This window comes from Microtus pennsylvanicus, chromosome 22, assembly GCF_037038515.1.
Source record: "Microtus pennsylvanicus isolate mMicPen1 chromosome 22, mMicPen1.hap1, whole genome shotgun sequence".
In the NCBI taxonomy this organism is placed as follows: domain Eukaryota; kingdom Metazoa; phylum Chordata; class Mammalia; order Rodentia; family Cricetidae; genus Microtus; species Microtus pennsylvanicus.
In genome coordinates, this window is record NC_134600.1 from 34,965,650 (window position 1) to 34,982,029 (window position 16,380).

Consider the following 16,380-nt stretch of genomic DNA (forward strand, 5'->3'; position numbering starts at 1 on the left):
AATTAAAGTAACTATCCAAAGTTTTTATTATTTTATTTCCAATTATTAGTTAGCATTTGCTAAGAAGCACCAGTTATGAATGAAGTAACATTTTGACGTGACTATTTTTTAAAATTTAATTTACATGTGTGTAAGAATGTCTTTGTGAATATAAGTGTTAAATTCCGCCTAAGTGTTGGATTCCCTGGAACCGTTACTGACCGTTGGGACCACCATGCGGGTGCTGGGAATCGAACCCAGGTCCTCTGAAGAGCAGTCAGTGCTCTTAACTGCTAAACTATCTCTCCAGCCGCCTTAGGTAAATATTTTTAATAGGGAAATTTTAAAATGACCACAACTGAAAAAAATTATATCATTTAATTATAATGAGAAAGTTACAATGCCCTTTCGAATGGTTTAAACATTATATATTTATTTAAATGTGTGCGCATTTCTGTGGTTGTTTTGTGTGAGTGTATGTGCACATGGTCCATGTGTGTGCATGTTCACACGTGTTCATGTGCATGTAGAGGTCAGAGGTCAGAGGATGATGTCGGTTATCTCCCTCCGTCACTCTCCACCTTATTTTTAGAACAGGGTTTCTCACTGAACCTAGGGTTGGATTAGCTAACTGACTAGTCTTGCTGGCCAGTGAGCTCTGAGGAGCTGGCTGTTCTCACCCCTCCCACACTAGGGTTACCTAGGCTACCAAGCTTGATTTTCATATGGATGTTGGGGATCCAAGTCTTTAAACAAAGCAAGCATTTACTGACTGAACCATCTCTCCCCAGCCCCAAATGTCATTTAAATATTCATATCTGATTTTTAAAGTCATCAATATTAATTATCAATTATCAATATATTAATCCCGATAGGTAGGTGTTTGTTAGTTGAGCATATGTGGAAATCCTGGTCATTCTCACTTCTATTGAGGTAGAAGAGTGTCTCAAATATACATACTTAGTGTTGCCAATTATGAAAAATCAATATGATATATATATATATACATATATATACATATATATATATATATATATATATATACTTTTGTTTCTCCTGGGTAAAATATTGGATATAAATTAATACTTCATAGGCACCAATATGAACTCAGTGATAAAGTACAGTTTAAAAAAAGAATGTGAATTGGTTATTTTTTAAAAGTTAATTTGCCTATCTAATCATGATACTAAAGAAATTAAACATTTAAAAAGTTAAAATTTGGCAGCAAAATAGAATGACTGTAAATTTTTTCAAAGGAAAACTTTCCAACATTGCTTCTGACGCTCACAAAGTAATACGCTATAAATACAAATGTTCGGTAATTACCAGCGAGCTACTCTCTCTGGGGTGATTTACAAACAATTAGGTGTTGCTCGTCCATTCAAGGAGCACGGAAGCTCATTCCCTGGGCTGCTGACTCTTCAGTATCAGATGGAGTTATCAATTAAGGCTCCATCCAGACGGAGCCCCATTCCCAACACACACTGCACAGGCGCCCCTTTCTCAGCGTGGAAATCTGTGACAGTCCTTTAAAGATGTGCTCTTAAACATCCCCTGTGCTCATGGCAGCTGAATATTTAATAACCTCAACGCAAGCTTTTGGTAGGGAAATTCTGGAAACACTCAGTGCGGTTGAGAGTTCAGATCACGAGCAGGCATTAAGCGCAAAGACGTCTCAGGGACTCCGCTTAGAGGGCAGAAAACGGAGCAAGCGCCAGCTCAACTCTTACCCCACTGAAGTGCAGAGCCAGTCCTGAAGCCACGGCTCCACACACGGTACTCAGTTTCCCGCCATTCACAGTCAGCCAGTTCTGGTTGGAGGGAGCGCGATTGAAGTTGTCTTTGAGCTGTGTTGGAAGGGAGGTCTCAGGCTCCTCACAGTACAGGCCTCCCCACCGCTCATCACAGCTGGGTGTGCAAAGAGAAAGGCGCAGTCAACAGCAAACAAAGCAAACTTTTTTCTAGAACAGGTTGATTCAATGTGGCTGTTCTTCACAGAGTCTCAGAGCCAAAGATCACCTACAGACCAGGTTGATTCAATGTTGCTGTTCTTCACAGAGTCTCAGAGCCAAAGATCACCTGCTTTCCTGAACAATGCCCCTGGGTTAGAGCCCCTCCAGGCTTTCCTAAAATAGTGACTAGGGTTTGCAGGTGGAAGGAAGAATCAGCTTTAGACAACGTACTAACATCTTATCTCATGGGAAACAGTCTCAATAGCCTATAAACTACAACTGCCAAACCAAATTGCTGGGGGATAACAATATATGAAATTGGTCTTTTAAGCAGAAGCTTCCAGCCTATTGAAGTACCAAGTGGCCGTGTGCTAAGTAGCTGAAGATGCTTTGGATAATCAAAGCTAGCCCTGAACAGAGTTCTCAGCTCCCTGTTTAGGACAGGACCGGGAGGCTGTCCAGGGCCCTTTGGAGTCATCCTGGATATGGGTTCCGGTCATTAAACAAGGGCCGATTTCCCATGTTTATGGAGATTAGTGGAGAACAGCGTACGGATTCTCTATTAGCTTCTCTACACTAATTAATCAAACAGCACAATCTTAGAAAACGAAACAAAAAGGTTGTAGTGCACGTGTGTGTGTGTGTGTGTGTGTGTGTGTGTGCGCGCGCGCGCAGGGGCGCACACGTGTGTGTGGCAGGTGCTTGCACACACATCCATCCAGATGCTCTAAAAGTAGATACTTCCAACGATGCTAACATCTACAAGAATGACATAGCAGGCTGCCTCTCAAATATGCCTAATGACTGACCAGACATGTCTATACTTTATTATGCAAACAATGTAAGAATTACCAATGCATGTCCTTGCTTCTATCCGGACTTAATATTTTTTTGGCGAAAATACAATGAACTCCTAAAGTTTTCTATCATCTTTCTCAGGGCTAAAATGTACCATAGAAACAGAAGAAAAACAAATATAGTCCATTATAATTCAGCTTTCTTTTGACCATACGTATCTGTTTGTTGCTTGGGCGCCAATCCCTACGTAAGAATGCAGTTGTAAAAGCCATTAATCCCACCATGAGCTCAACATTATATTTCAGGAAAGCTCAAAGGCTAAGATCACTTGGGAGTGATGGAAAACCCAGCTTCCGAGACCTGCTGGATGGAATACGAATAAGGCTATCTAGACAAGAAAGATTCCAACTTACACACAGCTCCCCTGGCTGCATCTCCCGTGGCCACTGCACATGTCTAGACAACCGTCCCCAATGTAGACGTTATCTATGGCCCACGTCTGCTGCTTGTCGAAAGGAGCCGGTTGGTGCCAGCGGAAACGAGTGGCCTGAGACCTTGGAGGAGGAAGAGATTTGCAATGAGGAAGAGCTCAGTGGGGAAATATATTCTGGGAAGCCCGAAGCGGGTAGCACAAAAGGACACGCTCCCATTCCTATTTTAAAAAGAACACTCGTTACTGCAGTAGCCTAAGCAAACCTCTAGTTAACAAAACTAAGCCAAACAAAAAGATTCAGCATGCATTTCTGCCCCAGGGATCTTTCTGGGTAGTGTAAAAGAAGACCACATCAGAAGCGAAATCTAATCCTAAAGCCGGAACCTCGAGGGACTGGTAAGGGTCTGAGCTTGCGTGGCAGCCATTGTACCTACACCAGGGCTGCTGTTGAGTTATGGAACTGGGAGGAAGATGCCTGCCCTTGAGCAACTAACCCTTCTGCCTTTAACTTCAGAACAGCATGTGGGCTGGGTTCCATGTTCTCCCCTGTGCTCTAGGGCAGTGGACACCTGCATCCACCTCACTCAGCATCCCTGAGGAATTATCCTGATAGAAGGAAGCCTTAGGGGATGGGATAAACATAAACCAGAGAGATCAATGAAACTCAGGTAATTGTATATAGAGAACAGACGGGGTAATAAATAAGGCCAGGCTTATTTTATGTCGGTTAAAAAGTGAAGTAAATAAAAGTAACCTAAACGTTCTCCATTCCAGAAGCAGAAATGTACCTCCTCCTTCACGGTTTGGAGAGCACCTTGTTCAGCAACACAAATATGAGTTCCACGGCACTAGATGGCAGTAAAATCCAAACAATACCCGGGGCTCAGGCTAACATTAAAGACTTGTGGAGGAAATATTTTGTGTTTATTGAGCCATGTGTATTTAACACTAAAGGACTTAATATTTTGATTGGAGAATGTTTTAGAAAGGGAAAAAAAGATAAAATAACAGGCAGAGTCTTATATTTTCTAAGGGAAAATACTTATATGAAGTTTAGTAAATAATTAAAAAAGACCAGCAGAATAGAACTAAGATTTTCATTCTAGGAAACAGCTCAGTTCAATTCATATCCTGAGATGCTCATTTCTGCAGATCTGGCTCTGCAGCTCCCTTTCTGCCCAGCAGAAGTATCTCGACTCAGATCTTTCTGATCACTTTTTGTTGCACTGAATGAAATTAAGCCCAAAACTGATGTGTGATTCCTCTCTGTATGCTATGAACATGTTTTATGACCATTAGTTAATAAAGAAGCTGTTTGGGGGCTACGGCATGATAGAACATAGCCAGGCAGGAAATGTAAACAGAAATATATAGTTATAATTATAGTTTTTCTTAGCTATGACAAAAGATAAAGTAGATATAAATATTGTAACTGTAATTCTTGCTTGATACCAGTTTTGCTGTATGTAATTTTACTATGTTAAAGTTAAAACCTTCCTTTTCATTTAGACAAAAAAGGGGAGGTGATGTGGGATTCCCTTCTGGATGCTGTGAATGTGTTTTGTTACCATTGGTTAATAAAGAATCTGCTTTGGGCCTATGGCAGGGAAAAACAGAGCAAGGTAGGAATTTCAAGCAGAGATAGATGGACCTAGGGGGTTGGGTCTGAGTACAGGTCTCTCCTCTCCTCCCTTCTGGCTTTCATCATACAGCATCCCTTACCACACTCATTCCCACCTCCTTGCATCTGTGTTTCCACGAGTTAGTTCTCTCTCTGCGTGGTGTACCCTCTGTGTCTCCAGAGTGTCACAGGAAGTGTTAGTCTTCACAGAGACATTTTCTTCATGACCCCTGTAAAGCTGGCATGTCTCATTCAGACCCACCACAGCCTGTTCTTTCTCTGGCACTCAGCACAATTTAGCACCATCGGGAATGCCTGTGAGTATGTTTCAGGGAGACGCAGTTCCTTCCTGGACCATTATTTCATCAGGCTGTTCTCGTGGGCAGTTCCAGGGACAGGGAGCTGATGTTCAGGGGCTCCTGTTTTCGCAGGGAGCAATGTTGTACCGGTGTCCACCCTCACCACTGTTGGGCAGCTCAGTGGCTCTGCTCTTTTGGATGACTGAATTCATTGCTCTTTCTATACAGCAACATTGTGAGACAAAGGGGAAACACTATGTTTCCATAGCTCATAGCCATGCATCCAGATCTGTAGCCAACATATACATATTTATTCTCTCTTTTGTTTCTGGCTACAAGTTTTCTTAAAGATAGGGTTGCTGTCTGTCGTCAGTCATTACAGATAAGTAATAAATTTTCCCTGTGCTCTTAATATCAGATACATGTTTCACTAAAGCCTCTGTCACGTTATATTTTAAAGCAGTTTCTTTTGTTAGATTACCCTCTCCATTTATCAATCTGTTGTCTCTGACACTTACAAATGGGATTTCATAAACATCTCCTGAAAGAATATTAAGTCGGCGGCAATAAAGATTCCTGGTAAAAGCAAATAAGAGACACCTTTCGGGGTGGTTGGGGAGGAACTGGAGTAGCTGTGTGGAACAGTAGCGTTGACAGCTGTTGGGGAAGAAGAGCTGAGAGGCCACATGGGCTGCCTTGCAGGGAGCAGCTTTCTGACAACCGGTTTTGTTCAGTCACAGTCTGGACAGAATGACTGAGTAGGGGACTTAAGAGCCAGACGAATTGCTGGAGGTGACAGTCCTTGTGCAGACTTCTAACCTCACCCCTTTCGGTCTATGCCACTCTCTGGAGTACCACAGAAAAGGAATCAGTAGGGACCGTGTGAAGATTGTACTAAGCCTGGAGTTGGCCAACGGGTCTCAAGAGAACGGGGTGCTCTATTGTATTCTGGCACCAGTGAGTTCTACGTTCATGGCGAGCAAGGAAACGTGTAGACACAACAAGGAGGTCAAATTTGAAGCGCGATGGTTTTATATTCTTAGGACTAGCGATATCTAGTAATCACATACTCCCAGGCAGTGATGCATGCTCATTCATTATTACTTTACAGGAAGAAGCAGCACTTTCATTAAAGGAAAGGAGTACAGTAAATTCAGAATGAGAACACTGGCGTCGGATTCAACCTCTAAGACTTTCCGATAGAGCAAGAATTCCCAGGCCTGCCTGGCCTCCCCGTGAGAGGGACCAAATCACTTAGGTCTATGTGCTGACACCTTCCCATCTGTAAAGCTCAGAAAACGCTGCTTTCCGACTCACGGGGGTGTTGTGAAAATTAATTAGTTCATGTTTACCAAGACCTACGAGTGCTTTGGCACATCCCTCGACAGGTGTCGTTGCTTATGCTGAAGGTCCCTTATAACGATGGCCGCTACCAGCTGCTGCTTCTTGGAGTTGGAGGGAAAAACGGCCCCAGAGCCAATTTCTTATTTCACATAACCTCAAAATCTCTCCTCTTGATTATTTTCTGAATTTATGCCACTCCCTCCCCATCAACACATGGAGAGTGCTTCAAAAATGTACACTGGTAACTACCCACTGCTGAACAGCTAATATGTTACTGCAGACAACACTGTTTCTAGATGTGGTCATTCCGTGGGCCTCCTCCATGATGTGGCCACACCTTTTAACAGATTTCAGTGAACATTTCATACTCTGAGCTTCTGTAGGATGACTCCATTCACCCAGAGAGACTTCCATCATCACCCTGATGAGAAGAACGCCTTTGAGAAAAGCCGTGGCTGTCATTTCTGGTCTCTGCTCCCACAGTGATGTTATCCCTAGACGCACCAGGAACCCCACTAGCGAGCGCGCTCTCTCTCTCTCTCTCTCTCTCTCTCTCTCTCTCTCTCTCTCTCTCTCTCTCCTCTGATGGAGAAGGTAAAGAGATGCACCAGGAACCCCGCTAGCTCTCTCTCCTCTGATGGGGAGACGGTGAGGTAAAGGGACTTCACTCTCTCAATTCACTCTTCAATTTACTAACAAAGCACTGCGAGGAGGCCCAGATCGCTTGACTTATAATAAGTATGATTATATAGCACTTATCCAGCCTCCAGAAATATTTTGAATTTCTATGAAGTAAATCTTTTGAAACTTTATCGCAATGCATACAAAAATCAGTCAGCGATAGGAGAATTTGCACGAGTCAACTCCACCAGGCTTTTCTTTTCCCTTGAGAGGAAACAAGTAGTGACGTTTGTTGTGTCCAGGTAGGTTCAGCCACTGGCTGTGCGACATGTGGAAAGCAAAGGACCTCGCTCTGGTCAGCCATGTCTACAAAAGGAGGAAGAGAGCTGGGGGCTAAAGGAGGCTCAGGAGGTAGTTCAACCAATTACTTTATGATTGGCAAACTTCGTGAGATAAGGAAATCTGAGTAACAAACATTGAAGAAGTTCTAAAGACACTGCCCTCTCTAGCTGTGATAACTGCATCATAGCATCTAAAAAATGCTCTTCTCCTCCAATAATGCGCGCTGAAATCTGCAGTGGAAATGCTACAATGTCTAGAATTTGCTTCACAATAGCGTGGGGGTAGGAGTAAGTGGGGGTACTCAATGTTGATAATGCATTCAAACTAGCTAGTGAGTACCTGGGAATGCTGGTACATGATTCTCTTAACTTTATATGCTTGCCTTTTAAATAAACAAAAATGTAAGCCAATAAAATCCCTTTAAAAGCCTAGGATACTTTAAATTTCAGAATTAGAAATAAAAAGGAATGACTATCATATTTCAACAAAATAACTTTTAAAAATCAATTGTGTTAAAAAAAATCACAGACAGCAATAAGAAAAACTATAATATTCTGAATAAACCTGCTGAGAGCTTCAGTACATCGCACTAGTCACCAAATACAGGAGATTTTCTATAGTTTACAACATTTCTTGTCTATGGAGGATGGTTTATATTTAGCTGTAAAACAATCTTAACAGTTCGCCTATATGTATAAGACCAGTCAAATATCAAATTCTCAGATGAAATCTTGGAGTAAGCAGGCATCCTGATGTGGGAGTGACTTCTTTCTAATCTGTTAATTTCATTGGTTAATTAATAAAGAAACTGCCTTGGCCCCTTTAATAGGACAGAAAATTAGGCAGGCGGAGTAGACAGAACAGAATGCTGGGAGAAAGAAGCCAAGTCAGTCAGTTGCCATGATTCTCCCATTCCAGACAGACGCAGGTTAAGATCTTTCCTGATAAGCCAGCTCGTGGTGCTACACAGAATATTAGAAATTTCGAGGCATAAGCTAGCCACGCGGGCGGCCGGGTGCCGGGGACGCAGCCCCACCGCTCCACTTACTACAGAGTGGCACCCCTACAGCACCCCATATGGCTCAGAGGCAGCCGTGTCTCTACTGTAGAAAAGACAGACATAGCTTTTACCAATCTCACACGAATGCCAATATAACAACTTTTTCAGTACGGAGGGCTCAGTGGTGATATGGCTTATACCAAATCCCCATGTTTTGTGGCCCCCAAATACCAACAAACTGTTAGTAGAAGCATAGCAGCAATATTGTGGGAGAAGATGGCATGCAAGACGGGTACAGTATTGCTCTTTCTCTGGTTAGTGTTAACATTTGAATATGCGGTTCCATTATATGAATGCCTGCAAAAGAAACCTCTCAAAGCATACTGTTGTCCCGGAATAACAACAGAAGAAACAGGGAGTATCCAGGCAGCCACAGGGAATCTCTTTATCTATCTATCTATCTATCTATCTATCTATCTATCTATCTATCTATCTATCTATCTATCTATCTATCTATCTATCTAAGATTTCTGTCTATTCCCCGCCCCCGCCTCCCATTTCCCTCCCCGTCCCCCAGTCAAGTCCCCCTCCCTCGTCAGCCCAAAGAGCAATCAGGGTTCCCTGCCCTGTGGGAAGTCCAAGGACCACCCACCTCCATCCAGGTCTAGTAAGGTGAGCATCCAAACTGCCTAGGCTCCCACAAAGCCAGTACGTGCAGTAGGATCAAAAACCCATTGCCATCAGTAGGGAATCTCTTTAACAAAACAAACTCAAGACTCTCTTGGGTATCTGAAGAACACAGTACGTGTTTAACTTAGCGGCTGGATCTGTGTTCTTTACTCAAAGTTGTATGTGGGGGTGTCACCGAAAACCAGCCTTTCCTTCCGAATTTATTTTGCTTTTGCCCCCTTCAGGATCATCCCTGTCCTTCCACACACTTGTCCTTTCTTGTCATTCTCGTTTTCCTCTTTAACGTCCTACAGATATTAATCGGGTCACGGGGGCTCGTAGGAGTGGATCATTTTCAACCTGACACCTGAGCCTACCGTGGACACTCCTTCCGCCCTTTTCCTCAGTGGATTTGAGTCACCTGCCCTTCCAGCGGCTCAGCCTTTCTCAGCTGACATCTGAAGAACCACTTGAAGCCCCTGCTGTTTTTAAGTCTGGGTAGCGATGGAGAAGAAGGCAGATCCAGATCGGGAGATGAAGTCTTTTTTTTGACATCATCCCATCTTTCCTTCAGTCTTTCTCAATAACCCAAAGCTTTATTCTATTCCATTTTCCCAGGACCATAATGTGTAGGCAGCTGATGGAGGTACAATATACAGTGGTTAAATCCATGGGCTCTTGGGCCAGACAAGCTATTTCCAGCAGCTCGAAAACTGTTCTTTTGAAGACACTAAAAAATTGAGAAGAAATAAAAAAAAAACCCTGAAAAATTTGGAAACTTTCTCCTTCCTTTCGGTGACTGAAGTCACTGATCTTCTCCTGTGTGGCAATCCCGTTTCATTCGGCTTGTGGACAGCGTGTAACTCGGACTCTTGCTTTGTGAGCCAATCCCACTGATCCGTTCTCTCTGGAGAGTGGATGCAGTTACAGCAACATCATGATCACAGATTCAAAGGTGGGCATCTTCTCCTCATACGCAAGGGGAAGTGAGGCGTGTGTCTTAGCGGTCATCTCCTTGAAACTTTCTGTACTGGTTCTTCACTCCGGCCTCTTAACTGCGGCCCAGAGCTGTCCATACAGCACGCTTGCCGCCGTATCTGAGGACGGTCTTGCAAATTTTTCTTAAGACTATTCTAAGCTCAGAACATCCCATGATTCATTCTTCAAGTTTTTAACATATATTCAAACATATACATAATATATTATACCAGTATATGTATACATTCATGTAGGTACGTGTGTGCATGCGTGTACGTGTGTGTGTGTGTGTGTGTGTGTGTGTGTGAAGGCCAGAGAGCAACTTTGGGAGCCATTCCTTAGGGATCCTCAAACTTGGTTTTTAAAATTAATTAATTAATTATTCTTTCTTTATTTATTTATTTTGGTTTTTTGAGACAGGGTTTCTCTGTAACTTTGGAGCCTATCCTGGAACTAGCTCTTGTAGACCAGGCTGGCCTCGAACTCACAGAGATCCGCCTGTCTCTGCCTCCCCAGTGCTGGGATTAAAGGCGTGTGCCACCACAGTCTGACTCAAGCTTGTTTTTTGAGACAGGGTCTCTCCTGAGCCTGGAGCTTGCTAAGCAGGCTAGGGTGACTGTACAGTGAATCCAGAAATCCAAATCTTCGTGTCTCTTGCCCCAGTGCTGAGATGCCAGTTCTGGGGCACCCTCTCTGTCTTCTCTTCCTCGGTTCAGAGGCTCACTCAGACTCAGGTCCTCACGACTGCCCTGCTGGAGACTTTGCCCGCTGTGTTACCGCCACGGCCCCATTTTCAGGAGTGTTGCTCTCTTGCTTTGGTTCAGCGCTTTGTTAAGTAAACCCGGCTCCACCAATCACCGCCTCCCCTGCTTTACCTGCTTTAAACAGTCTCTCTGAGGCTCAGGTCCGTGAGGCCCTGTCTTTCTCACCTGGATCTCCTGATTGAGAATGCTCTTTTCCTATGCACTGAATTCCTCAAAGCCTGGGCCCAGCTTTCCACAAAACCCTCTCTAACTCTGACTTTCAATACACTCTCCCAATGTTCAACACCTGTGGCATTTCTAGCCTGTTCCTCAGCACAGCCTTAAGTTACAGTCAGCAGGAAGCATTTTCAGCTCTTCCAGCAGGTTACAGCCTCTGCCGGGAGAGCGGTTCAGGCAGCGTCGTCCCACCCCTCTGGACTCGCTTCTGTCAGGGCTACACAAACGGTTCTCATTCACTTTGATTTTACAGACGGTTTTTCAGGAGGCTCTAACTTTACCGCTGCATACGGCAAAGAATAAAGGTTAAAAAATGACGCCAAATTCTCGGGTTTTAACCCCGCAATGCCTGGAGCAGAATATGATATAGCTTGTGTCTCCTCTCGGTATCCCTTGTCGGGAAGAGGCACTGTCTCTTGGGGAGCAGGAGGACCTTGGACGCTGCCCCTTCCCTTACTCTACAATGTCCTCTTCAGCTTCAGCTCACCCAGTATGCACGCCGAATTTCTCTTTATGTCCACTGAGAACATCTTAACCATCCTCCCAGTTTCAATCTGCCCCACCCTCTCTCTCTGAGACCCTCCCCTTCCCTAATCGAGTCTCCAGGTACAATAATAAGCTTCTCTAGCTCCAGATCTCCCCAAGCCCCTTACTCCTGCACATTCTAATGGATGTGTATACATTGCTCTAAGAAAGCCCCATATTTAGTACACTGGTTCTTTGTGGTTTGATACCATTTCACCTGTCCCTTTCTTCCCTTCTCTTCGCCTGAACTCAGACGCACCAACTTCCTGCCACTACGGGGCATTCTCCTTGCCTGGAACATTCTTTGACCTTCCTCCTAACCCCAGTTCACCTTCAGATCTTACTTAAGTTCATCCTTTCTCAAGAAACTATTCTCTGCCTTCCTGACCAAGCACCAACCTTCCGGTACTCCGCCATATCACAATGGATCCTAAAGTTAGTTCTGAGTTTGGATGATCTCTGGTGAATGCCTCTGTCTTTTACTGAAAGCTCTTCAAGGTAGGGATCAACCCCAGTATGGAGTAAAGACTAGTAAACAATTCAGTACTTAAAAGCATTTCTTAAAAAGATTATGTCTGAATGGATAAACAGTTGCTTCCGGAGACCTGGCTATTTCAGCAGAGTGAAACGTTTGATGGCAATTTGTGGGCGACCATCTTCCATTTACACCCATTACCAGCAATATCCGGGTCCCCCTTAAAGCCATATCATAAGACAGTAGCTAAGTTCCAGCTGTCTGGTGGTCATAGTCAGGGCTAAGCCCTAGTTAGCATGCACCTGTAAGCTGTCGATACCCCCTTGTTTACAGCAAAGAGCTAGAAACTCAGGTCTGGCAGACCGCATGGACGCCTCTGCCCATTCCCAGACTTTTAGGGAGTCAGTTAGTTTAACTTCTTGTCTGCCTGCCTGCCTGCCTGCTTACCTACAGAGCTACCCACCTGTCTGTGCTGGGAGTCAAACCAAGGGCCCCATTCATGATAAACACAGGTGAAGTCAGTTCCACGTAAAACAAGGAAAAGCACATTTAGAAAGCCACAGGGCAGAGTATGGAAGCAGGAGAGATGGGCAACATACGTCTGAGACTTTTCATGAGCTTCCTTGGCATACGGCAAACCATGCAAAGAAATGGGTCCAGCCTGGGCTTCTCCTATGCCGGTTTGTCTCTGAATTTCTCAGAGCAGTGGGCTGTAAGGCGGAGTTACCTTTAAGACCGTCGTATGACAATGAGCCCTGAGGGTGATATCGGAAACAAACTGTGTAATTTCCCTATGGTAACAGGGGAAATTGATGCTCATCAGATTTTCCACGTATCACTTGAAAGGGTCAAAATTCTTGCGAGTGCGTGCAAGGGACAATTAAAAGACAGATTAAAATATGAGGAATAATTACTTTTCTCCGGCAGACATCTCAAGGGTATAATGAGTAGCTGAAGTAAATCTTAGAATGTCACTTCTTTGCAGAATGCCGCCAAGTAGCTGGGCAATAACTCATAGAATTCATAAAGACTTAAAAGACAGCTGCCTTAGTGGAGGTTTCTTCCCCCCCCGTAACTTATTAAGAACACCTTAATAATTCATGCACACCAATACCTTTAACGAGCAACAAAACCTCACGTATCTCATTTAAACTCATTTAAACTTGGCAGCTCTGCCTCACAGTTTAATGTTGTCCCCCGCCTCTGAGCCAGCAATTGTAAAGCAGCCGTAGGCGCTGAGAGGCGGAAGCCACTCCGTTTATGATAATCCCAGGAAGAGTTACGTCCTAGATGAATGCTTGCACGGTAGGGTCGTTTGCTAGGAGGATTTACTCATTCTTCATGTGCAGGGAGGTGACGGGACAATAATGAGCCCAAACTATAACCCTTGTTCCACACTGTGCTGCTTGCTCGTCCTCCTTCTCTGCTAACGGAAGCAGCTGGCCAGGTTTCCGCGGAGCAAACCAGAGCGCTAACCGCGATCTTAATGCTTTCCTATGCTCCGGGCTCGCTGTGGGTGGCGAAGGAATCATAGAGCGTGGTTCTCCTGGGGAGAATTGACCCTCCACGTTCCTAACACTGGAGTATAAACGCACACACGATCCAGCAGTTACCAGGCACTTTTCTCAAACCAAGTTATTTGCCATCGGTGTAGTGGATGAAGCCCTTGCGGTTGCTTTCCACAGGAGCTCCAGGTGATAAATTCCAGAGTCATATTCAAAATAAGATTTGGAAAGCAGAGGTGAATGTTAGGACACATTTATTTGCTATATTAATTTATATAAAACCACTAACCACTGTATTGGCAGTGGTTTAAGTGGCAGAAAAATAGATTCCATTTAAATCTATTTTGCATCCAGTGGTCTTATTTTAAATGGCTGCTTCTCGGCATCTCTCAGTCAAGCCGGAGAAGTTGTGATGTTGCAACTAGTGTTTTCTTGTATAAGCCAGTCTTAAAAGAATTATTAGCACTAAAAGTCAGGAAAAGCCTGGATTTAAGGAAAAAAAAGAACAACTTCCCCATAAAAACTGGCTTTCACTTTTCTTATTGAGTTAGCCTTAATTTATATTCAGATACGTAGCAAATTCTCATGCATCTCATTTAAACTTGGTCTGGGTAGTACCAAAGCTGATCACATCGGGGTGATCCATGCAGACGTAGCAATACCTGGTGTAAGGAGGGAGGGGCAGGGTGATTCTGGTCCATTTGTTGAAAGTGTCCGACACCAGGATCCGCTGTAGGTGGTAGCGGCTGCACTCGACGTTGGTGGGCAGGCAGTCCCTCAGTAACGGGTGCCACGATAGCCCCAGATCCACCGAGTATTCCAGTTCAATAGCTGAAACAGGAAGTAGTGTTCTTAAAGCCAACGCACGCCTGCAGAACCGGGGACCACAGTGGCTTACTGTGTGTGTGTGTGTGTGTGCGTGTATGCATATATGGTTTAAAATGTAATGAAATAGTTTTACTTACCCCTTACGTCTATATTTCCAACTTTGAAATGTTTGCCAGTTTGGTTTTTCTCTCTATTTATTTTTGCTTTTCTGTTCGTTTATTTTTTTTTTTTGTTTTTTTTTAGAGACAGGGTCTCTCACACAGTCCTGGGACTCACTACATAGATCAGGCTGGCCTCACAGAGATCTGAGCTCTACCATTAAAGATGTGGACCACAAGGCCTGGCCATTACTGCTAATTTTAATAATGTTGAACTAACTCCTTTTAAGGAGATATAAACAAGTGAAATAAAATGACTTTCCCCAAATCACTCATTATAATGAGAACCTTTTAGAAAAAAATACAAGTTATTGGTTCATATACTGCTATGCGTATATGAGCAGCCAATGTATTACATATTCTACACGGTGACTCTGGTCCTGTCCACTCAACGCCCTGTCTTATCCTTCTCACTGAAACCCAGTCCCCCTCAATCTCATGTCTTGTTTTTATCAATGCTATATTTAATGATATCTTTTTAAATATGCAAAAAATCTGAGCAGGCTTCAAAATTTTTAGACAGAATTATTTTTATTTGTGTGTGTTTCTTTGTGTGTGTTTGTGTGTCTGGGTGGCTGCCCATAGAGGCCAAGAGAGGATCCTCTTTTGAGGTACAAACAGTTGTGAGCCATCCAATGCGGGTGTTGGGAACCAAATCTCACTCCTCTGTAAGAGCAGCAAATTCTCTTAGCACCAAGTCATCTCTCTAACCCCAATCTTTTACATTTTGACCCACCCCACAAAACATTCTGGCCAGTTACGTCCATTTTGCTCTCGTTATAAATGACACTTCTTAGAAACCATACCATCTCTTTCCTTATATATTTATATTTCACTCTTCTCTACAAAGGAGCACACTGGGGAGCCAAGGACACATAAAGAGACATCTGAAAGTCATGGAATTTGTGTAAACGCAGCGGTCAGACTGGGGTCTGCAGAAGGATAGTTCTCTCCTTCCCTTTTCTTCCTCTGAAACAGTCAGCTTTTCCCATCTTCGCTACTCTGCTGGCTACAAGTGCTTTATAAGCTGCTGAATTGCTTGCTCTAAGGTAACGACTTTCAATCTTAGCTGCGCACTGAAACTCCTTAGGTACCTTTCAATCTCAGCGGCACACTCAAACTCCTTGGGTACCTTGAGAAACTCTCGGTGCTTGCATTTCATGGCCAGTCTCTTCCCCAAACCTTCTGGCCCCTGGCCCCGGGGTCAGCAGCTCTGAAGAGCCCCCAGGAGATTCTGTGTGGCCGACATGAGGCCGTTTGCTCCTTGAAGCTTTCTAGGTACGGACAATGGCTCAGCCTTCATTGTGTGTGTCTGATTCTTTTAGTTGAGATCCTTATTCCAGGAATCCTGTCTTCACACTGACTCTTTTGCTTACCAGGGGAGCTTTGTACATTCCCCCAGACATCTCTCTGGCCTCCTATTCCATACATACACACTCAGGCTGCAACAACACCTACCAGTTTTATGTCTCCAAACTGATTTCACTCACGCAGCCAGTGCTTACTGATTCTGGCACTACACTGGGTGCTGAATACAGTGGGAAGAGCAGTCTAGACAGGTTCTTCTTACGGGTCCAAGAAGTACTATCACCAGAACCAAGAAAACCACACCACTTTCTTCCATAAAAAAAAACACATTTTGTTAACCACTAAACTTCAGCAACGATGATATTTTGACACTCTTTCTCTGGGTTTGAAATTTAGACATCCTACTTCCAAAAGCTGACTCCTTTGTTGAGTTCCCTGTGTGGAGCCCACTACTTAGTCCTGGTAGGTCTGGTTGGTTTCACTGTCTCATGTTGTCTTTGTCTTTTCTGCTTCTCTTAATGCCAGCATGGTACCCATCACCGTCCTCCCTGAGGCCCCACTGGAG

The 16,380-nt window shown here is 44.0% G+C and overlaps 1 protein-coding gene across 3 annotated transcripts in view; it reads right to left on the reverse strand.

Annotated features, from left to right (window-relative positions):
• Positions 1-16,380, reverse strand: part of Reln (reelin) — a 426,015-nt gene that overhangs the window by 36,414 nt on the left and 373,221 nt on the right. For all 3 annotated transcript variants that reach the window (XM_075956443.1, XM_075956444.1, XM_075956442.1), the window contains exons 46-48: positions 14,184-14,352; positions 3,143-3,283; positions 1,710-1,887 (exon numbers count right to left, since the gene is read on the reverse strand). In XM_075956443.1, coding sequence (XP_075812558.1) covers positions 1,710-1,887; positions 3,143-3,283; positions 14,184-14,352 — 488 coding nt within the window. The remainder of the gene's footprint in view (positions 1-1,709; positions 1,888-3,142; positions 3,284-14,183; positions 14,353-16,380) is intronic.